The sequence below is a fragment of the Ambystoma mexicanum genome, chromosome 9 (genome assembly GCF_040938575.1).
Source record: "Ambystoma mexicanum isolate Mex_15411 chromosome 9, UKY_AmexF1_1, whole genome shotgun sequence".
NCBI classification, from domain to species: domain Eukaryota; kingdom Metazoa; phylum Chordata; class Amphibia; order Caudata; family Ambystomatidae; genus Ambystoma; species Ambystoma mexicanum.
Window position 1 is genome coordinate 1,111,584 of NC_090931.1, and position 15,037 is coordinate 1,126,620.

A 15,037-nucleotide genomic window follows, 5' to 3' on the forward strand; every position below is an offset into this window, starting at 1 on the left:
GGTTCAATGGGGACTTACCGGTCCATTCCGACCTTGGCGGGACCGGTAAGTCTCCATTGAAAAAACCATTCCCCATTAAGTAGCTAATAACGGTACCGCAATTTGCGGTACCATTATTAGCTCTCTGGTTCCTTAGCGGCTCCCACTAAGGGTGCCTGGTAAAACCAGGCACCCATTGAGGGACCCGCTAAGGGACTTTGGAATAGGGTGCAAAGGGATTACCGGCACCGATGTCCTTAACTGTGCTCGGTATCCCTTTACAACCACCTCGGAATGAGGCCCCTTGTTTGTAGTCGAGCAGTTTCCTGACAAAAACCTCCCAAAAGGTTTAGACCCTTCTGAAACCCAAGTATTCTGTTGTTAAGGGTTCCTGTGCCAACGAAACACCAGCAATGAACAGGAATTTATCGAGGACAGCCATCTTCTGCTTTCTCAAAACCACAAAGGCAGGTATGTGGGGAAGTATCAGCCAAAAGCAGAATATTATTATTATTATTATTTTCGACCATTTGACAGGACACCTTATAAAGCGCCTATACACCAAATGGTGTTTCAAGATGGCACAAAACAAAAAGGAGTGTGGGGGGCAGGGAAGAAAACAACAATAAAGGTCCCACTAGGCGTTTTAACATTTGGATCGTGCAATAACAAGAAGTCCAGGGGGGAGTGGCGTGGGGGGAGGGGGACGTGCCAGTCAGGGCCGAAGACATAATGCTCAGGTGGGAGGGAAGTGTGGGGAAGAGTGGCTGCATACTAATGCAGGGGGGTGAAGAGAGCCCCAAGTGCTAAGGGGAGGCCAGGTGGGCAAGTGCCACGGGATGCCGGGAGTGCAGAGACTGAGGACCACACGCTGAGTGCAAGGATAGGGGTGGACCAGGCTCGGTAGTGATGCATACCCCACCAGGCTAGCCAGGGAAAGGGGTCCTGGGAGGGCAAGTACAGGTTAGTGACGGGGGTCAGGGAGACCTGGGGTGCTGGGGTAGAGTGGACGGGGAGGGATTGGTGCCCTGTAGGATCAGAAGGGACCAGGTAGCCAGTCAATCCAACAGAGGGGGTATTAGCAGGGGAGAGGAGAGGGAAGGAAGAATAGAAGAGGAGGTTCTTGAGAAGCTTCCAGAATTTAAGGAGATCCGTTCGAGTCTGAGAGGGGCAGTGAGGCCATTCCAGAGGGTGGCTCCTGCCGAAGAGAGCGACCTACCCCAACTCACTGCTTGGAAAAGCGTCTGATCTGCAGAGAGTTGGAGCTAGAGGACCGAAGGGCTCTGGAAGTGAGGTATTTAGGGAGAGAGAGTTGGATGTAGAGGGGTCCCATGCCTCAGAAAGCCTTGTGGATGATGCAGAGGGTCTTGAACTTGATCTTTGCAGCCACCGGGAGCTGGTGGAGAGATTTTAGGGCTGGAGAGATGCGGTCCCTGGACTTGAGGCCAAGGATAAGTCTTGCAGTCCTATTTTGGATAAGCTGGAGGGGCCACAGAGAGAAAGAATGAAGATCCAGGAGGAGGCTGTTACAGTAGTCAGGCCTAGAGAAAACCAGAACTCTGGAGATATTGAGTTTCTGGGGAAAGGTGAGAAAAGGGACAATGCCTCTTAGGAGGTGTAGCTGAAATTGGGCCTTCTTGGCAAGGTCCACGATGTGAGGAGAGATGGAGAGAGAGCAGTCAAAGATGACACCAAGGTTTTCTGCCTTGCAAGAGGGTGAGGCGAAGGGGCCCATGGAGGGTGGCCAGAGAGTAGGAGGGAAGGAGGGAGCAGGGGTCCCAATAAGAAGGATCTCAGTCTTATTGGCATTAAGGCTGAATAGCAGTCAGACAGTCAGGAATGAGAGAGGAAGAAGAGGAGTGGATGAAAGCTTGAAGGACAGCTGAGTGTCGTCCGCATAACAACGATGTGAGGAGAGAAGGTGGAGACCAGATGGGCCAGAGGGGCAAGGTATATGTTGAAGAACCACAGCAAGAGGATAGAGCTCTGAGGGACGCCACAGGTGGAGAGTATGATGGGGAGAGAAAAGGGCCCTATTGAACCTGGGAAGGCAGGTCCAGAGTCAAGTCTGTGATGCCAAGGGTATCACAGAGTCGATTTATAAGGGTGGCATGATTGACCGTGTCGAAGGCAGAGGAAAGATCGAGAAGGATGAGAATGGAGGGAGAGTTGGAATTAAGATTTGAGAGCAGAGGCATTCTTTTGTTTCTTTGCCAGAGGCTGAGATGTTTTTTTTTGCCTGACATTCTTTTCTCATCTGCTGCAGAGTGTTGAAGTGACCCTGCCTGTCTCAATCAAGGCCCTTCACACTATTGAATATCCGAATGACTTAAATCTGCTTAATAATCCCCAGATCAACAAGACTGAAACAACCCTATGAACACCATCGGGATATAATCGAGGACAGGAAGGTGTCTAATGGAGCCCTGCCCATGATTCCACCTTCTTCTGGACTGCACTCGTATTCAGTTTGCTGTTCCTATTTCAATAAATGGACTTTATTAACTAGACTTCACTTTAATTGGCAGAATTTGAACTCTGTGAGTGGACACTGGCCATTGAGTGCGTGCGTGCTTTCCGCCCACTGGGATGACCTCTGCTAGTGGGCACTGGCCAGTGATTGCGTGTGTCCTTTCCGCCCACTGGGATGAACTCTGTGAGTGGGCACTAGCCAGTGAGCACGTGCGTCCTTTCCGCCCCCTGGGATGAACTTCTGTGAGTGGGCACTAGCCAGTGAGCGCGTGCGTCCTTTCCGCCCACTGGGATGAACTTCTGTGAGTGGGCACTAGCCAGTCAGCGCATGCGTCCTTTCCGCCCACTGGGATGAACTTCTGTGAGTGGGCACTAGCCAGTGAGTGCGTGCGTCCTTTCCGCCCACTGGGACAGGAAACTGTAATGCATTTTGCATTGTTTTGACCCATATATGCTTTGATTCTGAAGCTAAGAGCCGGCTTACGATGCATGTGTGATTTCCCTGGTTTTATAATTGCGCAGGAAAGGTAGATAGTTTAACTCTGCTCCTTGCGCCTTCTCAGTCTTGTCGGGAACACACATTTGCTGGGGAAATGGAGGCATAAAAGCAATACCCTTTGCTTGTATACCTCTATTTCCCCAATGCCCAAATGAAAATGCCCCCGATACATTAATAATGACATAGGAGCTCATGGTCGAGTAGGCTGTAACATAAAGGGAGCATGCACAAACCTTGAGTCAGACTTCAACACCTTCCATTCACTGCTTGGCTCATTTTCAATCATTTGTAGGGTGCCGAGGAGAGAACACAACTTGCTTTTCCGCCTCCCCCCTTCCTCTCCGACATTTCCGCCAGCATGAGGTTCATGCTAGTGCAGATGCTTGGGATCCCTATGAAGTTCTCCTCATTTATATGATATGATATGATATGATATGATATTTTATTTATATCGCGCTCATACACAGGTGTTTCAGAGTGCGACAAGGCAGGGTAGGGGAACAGGGGAGAATGAAACAGCGATCTTACTAGGCCCAGTGACATTGAGAATGTGCAAGTGCATGGGAGAGGGGGAGAAGGTGGAAAGTGCAGAGCAAAGGAGAAACAGGATAGATAATAATAAAAATAAATAAATAATAAAATCAGCACAAAGTGATAGTGCAGCCAAGTGGCAATTGCTAGGTTTGAGGCAGCAGATCAGGTGGGTCTGATAAGTGCAGGAGGGAAAAAACAGGGAGGGCTGTATGGGTACAGATATGGGCAGTAAGGCAATCAGAGATGAGAGAAGGAGAGGAGGTGGTAGCCTGGAGGCAGTGCGGTAGGGTGGCAGGGTGAGCAGGAACCTGGGACCAGAGACAGAGGGTATCCTGATGCAAGGTGCCAAGAGAGCAGATCAGCAGGGGAGAGGGAGGGGCAAAGGCAGGAGCAAAGCGGAAGGTCTTGAGGTGCTTCCGGAACCTGAGATGGTTCGCCTCAAGTTTAAGAGTGGCAGGGAGGCTGTTCCAGAGGGAGGCCCCAGCCGAAGACAGAGATCTACCCCAACTAGTTTCTTTGAAAAACGACTGACCCTGAGGGAGTTGGAGGAGGAGGAGCGAAGAGCTTGAGAGAGGAGGTATTTATAGAGGCATAGCTTAAGATATTTTGGACCCAGGCCCCAGAAAGCCTTGTGGACAATGCAGAGGTTTTTAAATGTAATCCTTGCATCCACTGGGAGCCAATGGAGAGATTTCAGAGCTGGAGAGATACGATCCCAGGGCTTGAGGCCAAGGACAAGTCTTCCAGTCCTGTTCTGGGTTAGTTGCAGAGGGCGGAGAGAAGAGGCAGGTAGATTTAGAAAGAGGCTGTTACAATAATCCAACCTAGAGAGAACCAGAGCTTGGGAGACAGCGATCTTCTGGGGGAAAGAGAGGAAAGGTAGAGTACCTCTGAGGAGGTGCAGTAGGAAGTTTGACTTTTTAGAGACCTCAGAGATGTGGGCAGAGAAGGAAAGTGCAGAATCAGAGATGACACTGAGGTTCTTACCCTCGCAGGTGGGGGTAGGAGGAGGGCCAAGGGAGGCTGGCCAGACACTGAGGGGAAAGGATGGAGGAGGTGTCCCGATGAGGAGGATCTACGTCTTGCTGGAACTTCAGCCAGAGATTGTTGGCGGCACACCAATCTTGAATGGCAGTAAGGCAATCGGAGATGAGAGAAGGAGAGGAGGTGGCCGAGGGTCGCCTGAAGATGAGTTGAGTGTCGTCAGCGTAGCACTGGAAATTTTAACAGAAAATGGCAATGCAGTGGGCGAGAGTTGCCAAGTATAGGTTGAAAAACCAGGGCGAGAGGTTAGACCGCTGGTGAACACCACACGTAGAGAGGGAGATAGATGACAGGAAGGACCCAAGTTTGACCTTGGAGGGTTGGTCAGCGAGGAAAGAGGTCAGCCAGGCCAGTGCCTGATCTGTGATACTGAGATTATCACTGAGACAGTTGAGCAGGATGGTATGGTTGACCGTGTCAAAGGCAGAGGAGAGATCGAGTAGGATGAGGGCAGAGGGAATGTTAGCGTCAAGGTTAGAGAGCAGGTCTTCACAGATGTTCAGGAGAGCAGTTTTCGTGCTTCTGGCAGCTCTGAGGCCAGATTGGTGGTCATGGAGACAGCCAACAGGGTCAGAATGAAGGTTGAGCTGAGAGATGGCCAGTTCTTCCAGGAGTTTGCCCAGGAAGGGAGTAATGGAAACTGGCCGATAGCGGGACAGGTAGGATCAGCTGTGGGGTTCTCGAATAGAGGATGCACAAGGGAGTGCTTCAGAGGAGAGGGGAAGGATCCAGAGGCAAAAGAGTGGTTACAAAGGTCAGCAAGGGCTGGTGCGAGGGTGTCAATGTGGTCCTTGATGGTTTTAGAGGAATGGGGATGATACTGTTGTGATGAGGTTTTCATAGATCGGACTTGTCTAGCAACTTCATTAGGGGAAAAATGAGGAAGGGACGAGAAGGGAATTGGGGGGTGGCTGAAGGAGGGTCAGCAGGCATAGATGGAGAGGGGCGGGGAAGGGAAGGCAAAGTAAGGATGGACAGGATGTCCTGGGTTTTGAGATAAAGTGAGTGGCAAGGACATTGCAGAGAGCCTGGGAGGCAACAGGAGGGGTAGAGACTGCATCAGGGTTGGCCAGCTCCTTGCGGATTTTAAAGAGTTCGTCCGAGTTGTTAGATGTCCCAGAGACACGGGCTTGAATGTGGACTCCCTTCTTGGTGAGGACAGAGAGTCGGTATTGCCTTTGGAGCAGGCGACAGGCCAGTTTGTCAGAGGATGAACAAGAAGCCCTCCATTTCCTCTCAGCCGCCCTACACCTACGTGTAAGTGTAGCTAGGTCAGAGTCAAACCAGGAATTTCACTTGGCTTTGGACTTCAAGTGGGTCCACATGACAGGGGCAAGAGCATCAAGAGAATCAGAAATAGAAGAGTAAAGAAGGGATAAGGCTGTGTCAGGGTGCGAGTCAGCCAGAGGAAGAGAAGGTGGGGAGAAGGTGGCAGCAAAAGCCTCAACTGACACACGCTTCATAGGTCAGATGTCCGAGAAGGTGGGTGGCAGTGTTGGTGTGGGCTTGGCTTGGGGGGAAGAGAGTGAGAGATGAGATGAGAGGTGGCAGTGGTCACTCCAGAAGAGAGGAGTGGTGAGAGGGATAGAGAGGGGGAGGCCAGTAGAGATCAAGACATCAAGTGTGTGACCTGCAGTGTGTGTTGGGCCAGAGGGGAGGACAGAGAGAGCGAGGGAGTCTCAGAGGTCGCGGAAAAGCAAAGCTGAGGGACAGGGAGAATCGAGGTGGATGTTAAGGTCACCAAGGAAGAGGAGTTGAGTGGTAGCGGCCTGGAGGGAGGAGGAGAGGTCAGCCCAATTGGAGAGGAAAGAGGTGATTTGACCAGGGGGCCTGTATAGAGTAGCAACAGTTAGAGAGTGGCTAGGCGAGAGAGAGAGCCTGCATATAAGGCATTCGAAAGAGGAGTAGGTCGGTTTGGGAATGATAGTGGCAGGAATCCACACAGAAAAGATCAGGGCTACACCGCCACCAGGGCAGGTGGATCTGGGTGCAGAGAGGATCTTGTAGCCAACAGGGAGGAGAGTATCAAAGCTTGTGACAGAGCTAGCCGTAAACCATGTCTCAGTAAGACCAAGGACATCAAGGTCAAGTTCTTCGAAGAGGTGGCAGATGTCAGTAGAGTGTTTGACAGCAGAGTGGGAGTTGAGAGTGGCAAGATGAAGAAGGTTGCCAGCCTTGAAGACCTTCCGGGGAAGGTTACAAATCAGAGGTACGCCCTGTGGAGGGGTCATATGTGGGGTCCATAGATTTGGCGAAGGAACGACAAAGAGGATGTCGGTGAGGGTCTGTCTGGAAGAGGCGCTGGAATAGGTGTCAGCGATAGGGAGACCTGGTTTGGAGGCCAGGATATCCTTTTTAAACTTCTTCTTTCCAGACTTAGTGAGAAGGGAAGGAGAGTTGATAGAGAAGAAATTGAATAGATGGGAGAAACAGAAAGCGCCATGAGTGGGAAGAGATAGGAGGCAGAGGTAAGAGTAGGCAAGTACAGCGGTATGAAACAGTCACTGGGCTAGTGGATTACAATCAGTGGGCACAGTTAAATGCAGAATTCACCCAAGTTTGATTTTCAATTCAAATGCAGAATACACCCAAGTTTGATTTCCAATTCAAATGCAGAATACACCCAAGTTTGATTTCCAATACAAAAAGCGAGGCACTGCCCTAGGGGAAGCGTAAGTGGGGGTAAGATGGTAGGGAGAGTACAGAAAAGACTTAAATTAGTACTTAACAGGCAGAGAAGGGAGTACAAGGGCAGTCGGGAGGAAGAAACTGACCCATGTATAGTGAGGTGGGAGAGTCATGGTAGTCCAATACTCCTGGGATGGCAACATCAGGAAGGGTATGTCCTGCGGTAGAAGTCTCAAGAAGCGGCCTGTCAGTGGACAGGGAAGCTGACAGGGTTGTGCTGGGGCCTTAGAAGTGGGCCTTGGAGGCCTTGGAGGGGCCTATACACCACAATGAAGCAGGCAGACCCCATGGGATCCATTGTGCATGCTGCCTGCCATGCTCGTATGGCAGGCAGCGTGTGCAATTTACAATTAAACCCTGCCTGACATGCAGCTTGCGCGCTTGTTCGGCAGGGTTTAATTGTAATTATGAGTGCTGCTTGCCATGAAAAGTAAACACTACCTGGCATGCAAGCATGCATGCCATGGAGCGTTTACTCACTTTGCCCAGTAGCGTGCAATAGTGCAGGACAAAAGGCGGTGTTCACACGTGTATGCCGCCTTTTACCTGCAGGTTTGTACTCTGCCATGCAAATGAGGAATATTTGGCAGCAGGGAGCCGCTACATTTTCCTCCCCCCTCAGTCTTGAAGATATTTCAAATGGCACGTCGGGGACCCCACAACACACCAGGGACCCCACAACTCATAGGAGACCCCACAACACACTGGGAACCCCACAACACACCGGGGACCCCACAGCACACCGGGGACCCAACAACACACAGGAGACCCCACAACACACAGAGGATCCAACAACACACCAGGGACCCCATAACACACCGCGGACCCCACAACACACCGGGGACGCCACAACACTCAGGGGACCCCAGAACACACCGGGGATCCCACAACACGCCGGGGACCCCACAACACGCCGGGGACCCCACAACACACAGGGGACCCCACAACACACCAGGGATCCCACAACAAACCGGGACCCCACAACACACAGGGGCAAACGTCCGTGGTCCCCAACATGCAATTAACATGTGATTTTAAAGAACTCCGAATACCTGATCTGCTCATGTCAGCAACAGTGAAATATTAACGATGGTATTTCCAGAACAGGATGGCCATTCAGGATGGACATTCCTATTCAGTTAGAAGGAAACGCACAGCCCACGTACCTCTCTCTTCTTGGCAGAGACCACCAGCTCCAGGATGGACTGCTCGTCCCCCCAGGAGTCTATGCCCGACAGGTCGTACAGGGTGGATGTCACGGGCCCAAAGGACCACTGCACGTGTTTCTTCCTCAGAAGCAGGTGCTGGAAGATCTGGGGAGAGAGAAAGGGTTAAGTCGGCAGGAGGGAGCAAGAGACGAGGACGGGCAGAAAAGAGTGGGATAAACCTGGGCCGAGAGAAAGAGATGGGGGAGAGGGGTTACAGATGAAAGTGCGAGCTCTGAAATAAAAGAAAGCATGAGATGAAGGAGAGGAATACATACTTGAAGTAAAATCAGCAATTCGTTGCAGTACCCACATATGAACGACATTTTCAATCGACCAAAGTCGATACATGTTTTAGTCAATGCTGCCCTCGTGTGGTACTTTGTATGCATTACATCAAAGATCATACATTTTAAAAATAAATCCCATCTATGCGGTTTATCTTCAGTAAAAGCAGGGGGTGAAAGTGGGCGGGAAATAAAGGTTACGCCTTTATGGGGAACCCGTCGTCTTGCCCGAACTTTGGGTGATCCCGCGCACAAGCTAACACGTGTGTCCTATTATACTGTGCTATCTGCAGGTGCTAGACTGCTTTTCTTTATTGCTGGAGAGTGTGCACATGGTGTTAAGAACTAGCCCAAAAGTAGCCCAATCAAATACTTCTAACATTTTCTGGTGAAAAAATATTTTGTGCACACATGTAACACCCTTGTTTAAGATCTTACATTAAAAACCTGCACATCAGGTACAAAAAAAGACAATTTAAACAAATATTTTACAGCGAGAAAACATAGGCCCTGATTCACAGAAGCATTTTATAATGGCGCAATCTCATAGGAAAACGCGCAGTGAATCAGGCCCAGAGTGTGCCCCACCTAAGACGCCCAGGCACAGAGGGGAGGCCATGCGTACCAACATGCCCCATTCCATTCACGAGATACTAGACCAGCCTTGATTTTAACTTTGCATTCTGGGATTTATAATCCTTGGTTTACAAGGGGGAAACCCAGGACTGACTACATGTCCCAGAATGCAAAGTTAAATCACTGACTGGACTATCTCCCGAATGGAACTGGGAATTTCTGCATGTATATAAGAGATCTCCGTAGTGAAAGCTCTTCTGCGATTTCCTCACCCCCCTGACTGCATGGACGGCTCCACAAAAGTCGCAGCTCACTGATTGCAAGCAGTGTGTTCTGTTGCAAGCAGTGTGTTCTGTTGCAAGCAGTGTGTTCTGGCAAAGCGCCCAACCTGAAGATACGCAAATCACACAATGAAAGAAGACCTCCCTGTTGCCCACTCCAGGTGTGATTAACCCACTAAGCTTTCGTTGGTACAAATATGTAAGGCTTGGATTTTAAAGCCTGTAATGGTTCTGTTTTATAGTTTACTTTAAAAATACACAAATAGCAGAAACCTGAAAACATGTCATTCCTTGTCTCAGCAATGTTAAGCTGCAATAATCTCACTGTAGCATTATGTCTCACATCCTCACAAGGCATCCCTCCCCCTGTCATGTGAAACCAGTAGACATGATAGGTGTTAACCAATCTTTAAGCACATGGAAATGTGCCGGCCATCACACATGGCTTTGGAAGCTCCTCAAGAGGTGCTGGCTGCAGCCCCAGGGTAGGTTACATGTGTGTGTCTCTTGGCAGATCTCGCTTTTCGTTACATTTTAAACTAAAGGTGATTAAGCCCATTAAAAGGAAACTTAACTGGTACTCCAGTACCAATAGTACCAATACTCTGTGCTACACTTCCACCTCTACAGGGGGGATACGAAGAAATGTTTAATGATCAAATCATTCCGGTTCAAACTAGCCCAAAATATTCAAAGAATTGCCCACCGGCACACTCCTGTCATTTCCTGCACAACTGAATTTTGAGTAGCCAAATTGTGCCGGAAATAGCCCAATCTGGCACCATGGTTAAGTTCTGCTCGGCAGTGATCGACCTTTCCCCTTGGCAATTATGCATGAATTGCTTCAGACACAGCTGTCTGTACATGTAATGGGGTGGAGGCTACAGTCCTGGGCATGTCCCTTAAGAGGTGCGATTGGTGGGTGATTGAACTGGGCGGGTGCATAAAGATGCGTGCTGAGGGGAAAAATGATAAAGCAATGGTGGCCATTTAGACACATTTTTAGTTTGGACTGTTTCTCCGCCTGTAAGCTGAAACTATTGCATTAGAATTCATATAGGGAGAAATGGCGAGTGAGGAGGGACACAAATCATATAGGTGCCGAAGGTAGTTCACACCCAGTTCCTGTCCCTCCCACCCAAAACACCTCCTCGTGTGAACTCTTTGAGCTCTCTTTAATCAAGCCTTACCATCAAACTTTGCACACAAAGTGCCTGCCAGTGTTTTTACAAAGCAGTCTAGTCCTCTAGACAGTTAATAACTGGAGCTGTAAACACGTGACCGGTGTAATAAAGGTTTCTAAATCAGGCCTGCCTTCAGCCACTCGATTTATAAGCACTATGTGTGTCCTTCACTGAAGTCCTGTTAAAAACAAGCTGTGGTAAAACCAACTGTTTTGGCGTGTGTATAAATATTAGGCATTTGCCAGGTCCTGCTATTAGATGCCCAGGTTCTCGCACCATTTTGCACCTGCTACCATCAATGGGCAGTTATTACCACTACGGCAGTACCCGGCAAGTGCTTTTCCCAGGTACACAGTCTTTTCATCGAAAAAAACATCATTGCATTTTTTTTTATTGGATTTTGATAGAAAAGCATTTCAATCAATACATTTCAAACAAATTTAAACTTTTAAATACAACTTAATGTATGGATATTTGGGTGGGGGAAAGGGTTCCGTTTTGAAAACGTGGGTTTGGGGGGCGGGGCCCCCACTAACAAATAAATACCACACAAATTAGATGGAGCTGTCCAGCACTGAAATACATTGTAACTGTATTGAATCGATTTCAGCACTGGACAGCTCCCTCTGATTTATGTAGTACTAGCAAGCTATTTCAGGACTGTGGATTTTTATTTTATTGGGGGGTTGGGGGAACCCTGCATAAAAAAAAAATACCATAAAAGTGTCAAGTGCACTCGCTGACACTACACAGTTAGAGGGAGCTGTCCAGTGCTGGATTAGATTGGTACTTTTTGTACTCGACTTCAGCACTGGAAAGCTCCCTGTAACGTTATAACGTTACGCAAGTTTCAGTGACTTTCCATGCAAAAAATGTAAAGTGTTTATATAATGAAATTCTACTTGATGAAAGGGTTTTGATGCATGAACACTTTACACTTTATGTATGGCAATTCGATGAAACATCTTTCAATAAAAAAGATTTGATGTAACATCCCCCCGATGAACATCTTTTGATGGAAAGACATCTAACCCTTTTCCCATGCCTACACACATGGCCAAACTGTTGGCATTGACAATGCTTGTTTTTCTATTTATTTATTTATTTACTTATTTATTTGTGTTTTGGTCATTTATACAGCGCCTATACACTGAACAAGCGTTTCAAAGCACTCCAATGCAGGGAGGGTGAGAACAAGGATTAACGTTCTTAATAGGCATTGGGGTATTCAGAGTGGGCAGTGCTATGCATTTAGTGGTAGAACATAGGACAGGAGGAATCCAAACTGTTACAACGTATGACAAATATGCTGCACATGCCTGGCAGTCGTTAAAATAATGCAAGAGCTATACATGGAAAAAGGAGAGATGGGGGTACCCTGTGTAAGATGAAAAGAGCAAATAAGAGCTAGAGAGACATGGAAGGAGAGGAAGGGGGTGAGAGGGTGGAGGGGTAGGAACACTATGCACATCCAGATGAAAATTGGCTGCAGATGTAAAACGCCTACATTTGCTTTTTAAGCAAGGCACAGTGAACACAGGAAAACCAGAAGTGGCTGCAAATATAACATCACAGGGGAGCGAAATGAGGTGAGCGGCCTACTCATTAGTAAGTCTGCATGTGTGCCTTGAGTTCTTGTGGGCCAGGCACGGGGTTACAGTCCGTCCCCAATTCCAGGTGACCTCAAGAGGATTCGCTGAGGTGGAGGCTGGGGATGAGGGGCACTGTGTGTTCGTCTTTCCGATTGTACCGTTGTAAAACACAGCGGTGTGGGGAGAAGTCAGTAGAAGAAAGGAATGACCCAGGAATGGGGATTGAATTGGGGGAGTGAGTATGGGTTCGCTGGAGAGGGGGTAGGAGCTGAGAAGAAAGGGTCGGGACAGGAGGAACGTAGTTCCCCAACTTCTTTTTTACACTTTGACCACTGAATAAAACAGTAAAATGACACCTCAGGTTAATCTGAGCACAAAGAAAGCCCTCTTCAAGGAATGCTGCTTCGCTCTGGAGTGCGATTGGCTGCTAAGCGCTGAAGAGTGTGATTGGCTGCTTCGCTCTGAAGATTGTGATTGGCTGCCTCACTGAAGAGTGTGATTGTCATGCCTGCGCCGCTGGCGCCCGCATTGGCAACCATCATGGACTACTTTGTACTCATTTATCCTCCTAATACTCCTTGAACAACTCCTTTTCACACCTTGGTCTTTTATTTCCATTTGCTCAACTTTGGTTCTTTCTTATTTTATTCAATTAACTACATTTACCATAATGCACCTGGCTGCAGTCCTCAATTCCTGGCTATTCTCATTCATCGTTATTGGGACCACAATCCCCAGAAGCCCTAGCGGCCAGTGCTGCTTCCACCTGCTCAGGACCAGAGAGGGAGGAGGCAGATTGTCTTCAGGTGTGCTGCTACAGGTGCTGTCAATTAGCCTGCTTCAGAACAGTACAGGGCTGTATATAAGCAGCTGCCTGCAGGAGCACAGTGTCTTGCATCTTGAGATCTCCCAGCTCCTGTTTGCCTTGACCCGCTACATTGTATGCTGTTCCTGGATTATCCTGTTTTGATCCAGTGCCCTTTCCGGGCTCCCTGCCTTGCAGCCGATCTCGCTACGCTGCCTTCTACCTACAGCCCTTGTCCTCTGGGCTCCCTGCTCTGCAGCCTGCCTCACTCCGGCTGCCTACAGTCCTTGTCCTCTGGGCTCCCAGCCCTGCAGCCTACCTCACTCCGACTGCCTACAGTCCTTGTCCTCTGGGCTCCATGCCCTGCAGCCTGCCTCACTCCCGCTGCCTACAGTCCTTGTCCTCTGGGCTCCCTGCCTTGCGGCTTGCTACACTCCTCTGCCTTACAGCCTGTTTTACATTTAGCTACCTTCGGCCCTGCTCCTCTGGGCTCCCTACCTCGTGGCCCTATTCTTTTGGGCTCTCTGTCTGTCGCCTACTACTAATCTCTCTCTGTCCTGTTCTTCTGGACTCCCTGCCTTGCAGCCTACTACAGTCCTCTGCAGTCCAATACAGTTTGCCTGCACCTAGTGCCACTCTTGACTGCAGACCTGCTTCCTACTTTGCAGCCCTTCTGTTTTCCTGACTGCTGCTCCTTGTTCTCTTCCTTGAGTCCTCTGTACTCCACCTTAGGTTATCTATTTCAGTCTAACTGCCTTTCCTTCATTTCCTTCTGCTAGATTGCTCATTGACTTCCTTTTCGCTGGATATTTCTGTTCTTGTCTTCTCATGTGTCTTATGTAATCCCTTTTGTACAGAGCTTGCCCGTTGGTTTCCGGCAGGCAACCTCTGCCCCTTCCCTTGTTGCGTTTTCAGTGTTACAGACACCCACTGCTGTTGTTCCCAGCCATGAGCATACAGCGTGGGCCTCTGTTATAGCAATCTGTGCAGAAGGCTGGAGTTTGCTAAGGTTCGTGGAACACTCTTTCCCATTTCAGCATACACCCCAAGGGAATATAGTTTGTTTGTACCTTTGTATCTTTTGCCCCTTTTGGCTCACAGCTACAGTTTCCTACTCTTCTTTCTTGTTGAGCTTCCTGCTTTGTGTGCTTATCTGCTACCTTACTTCGGCACATCCACCCAAAACCTACCTGGGTACCCTGTGCCACTCTTGACAGAGTGCCATTCCTGACAGTGATTGGCTGCTTCGCTCTGAAGAGTGCGATGGGCTGCTTCGCTCTGAAGAGTGTGATTGGCTGCTTCGCTCTGAAGAGTGCGATTGGCTGCTTCGCTCTGAAGAGTGCGATTGGCTGCTACGTGCTAAAGATTGTGATTGGCTGCTTCGCTGAAGATTGTGATTGGCTGCTTCGCTCTGAAGAGTGCGATTGGCTGCTACGCGCTGAAGATTGTGATTGGCTGCTTCGCTGAAGAGTGCGATTGGCTGCTTCACTCTGAAGAGTGCGATTGGCTGCTTCGCTGAAGAGTGCGATTGGCTGCTTCGCTCTGAAGAGTGGGATTGGCTAGTGCACATTTCCTTGGAGTTGTGGCACTAACTGGCATTACTTCCTGGGGAAGAAACTACTCACCACAGTGTTCCCCTCCACGGCTGCCATTTTGAATGGTGTGAGTCCCTCGTTGTTGGGGGTCATTTCCAGAGGCTGCAGGTCGCCCCTGCTCTGGTCATAGGGGAGGATGAAGTCATACATCTGGCAGGCAAAGGTCTTATTGGACTGCAGGGTCAGGATGTGGAGCACAGTGTTGCCTGCAGAGCATCCATCGTGCAAAGAGAAATGGAGAGGAGGCGTTAATGGCACGATAATGCCCCTCATTACACTTTAGAACAGCAGGAGGC

General features: G+C 49.2%; 1 protein-coding gene across 1 annotated transcript in view; it reads right to left on the minus strand.

Moving 5' to 3' along the window:
• Positions 1 to 15,037, minus strand: part of LOC138487597 (transient receptor potential cation channel subfamily V member 6-like) — a 629,667-nt gene that overhangs the window by 268,103 nt on the left and 346,527 nt on the right. The window contains exons 6-7 of the mRNA XM_069614064.1: positions 14,772 to 14,947; positions 8,383 to 8,529 (exon numbers count right to left, since the gene is read on the minus strand). Coding sequence (XP_069470165.1) covers positions 8,383 to 8,529; positions 14,772 to 14,947 — 323 coding nt within the window. The remainder of the gene's footprint in view (positions 1 to 8,382; positions 8,530 to 14,771; positions 14,948 to 15,037) is intronic.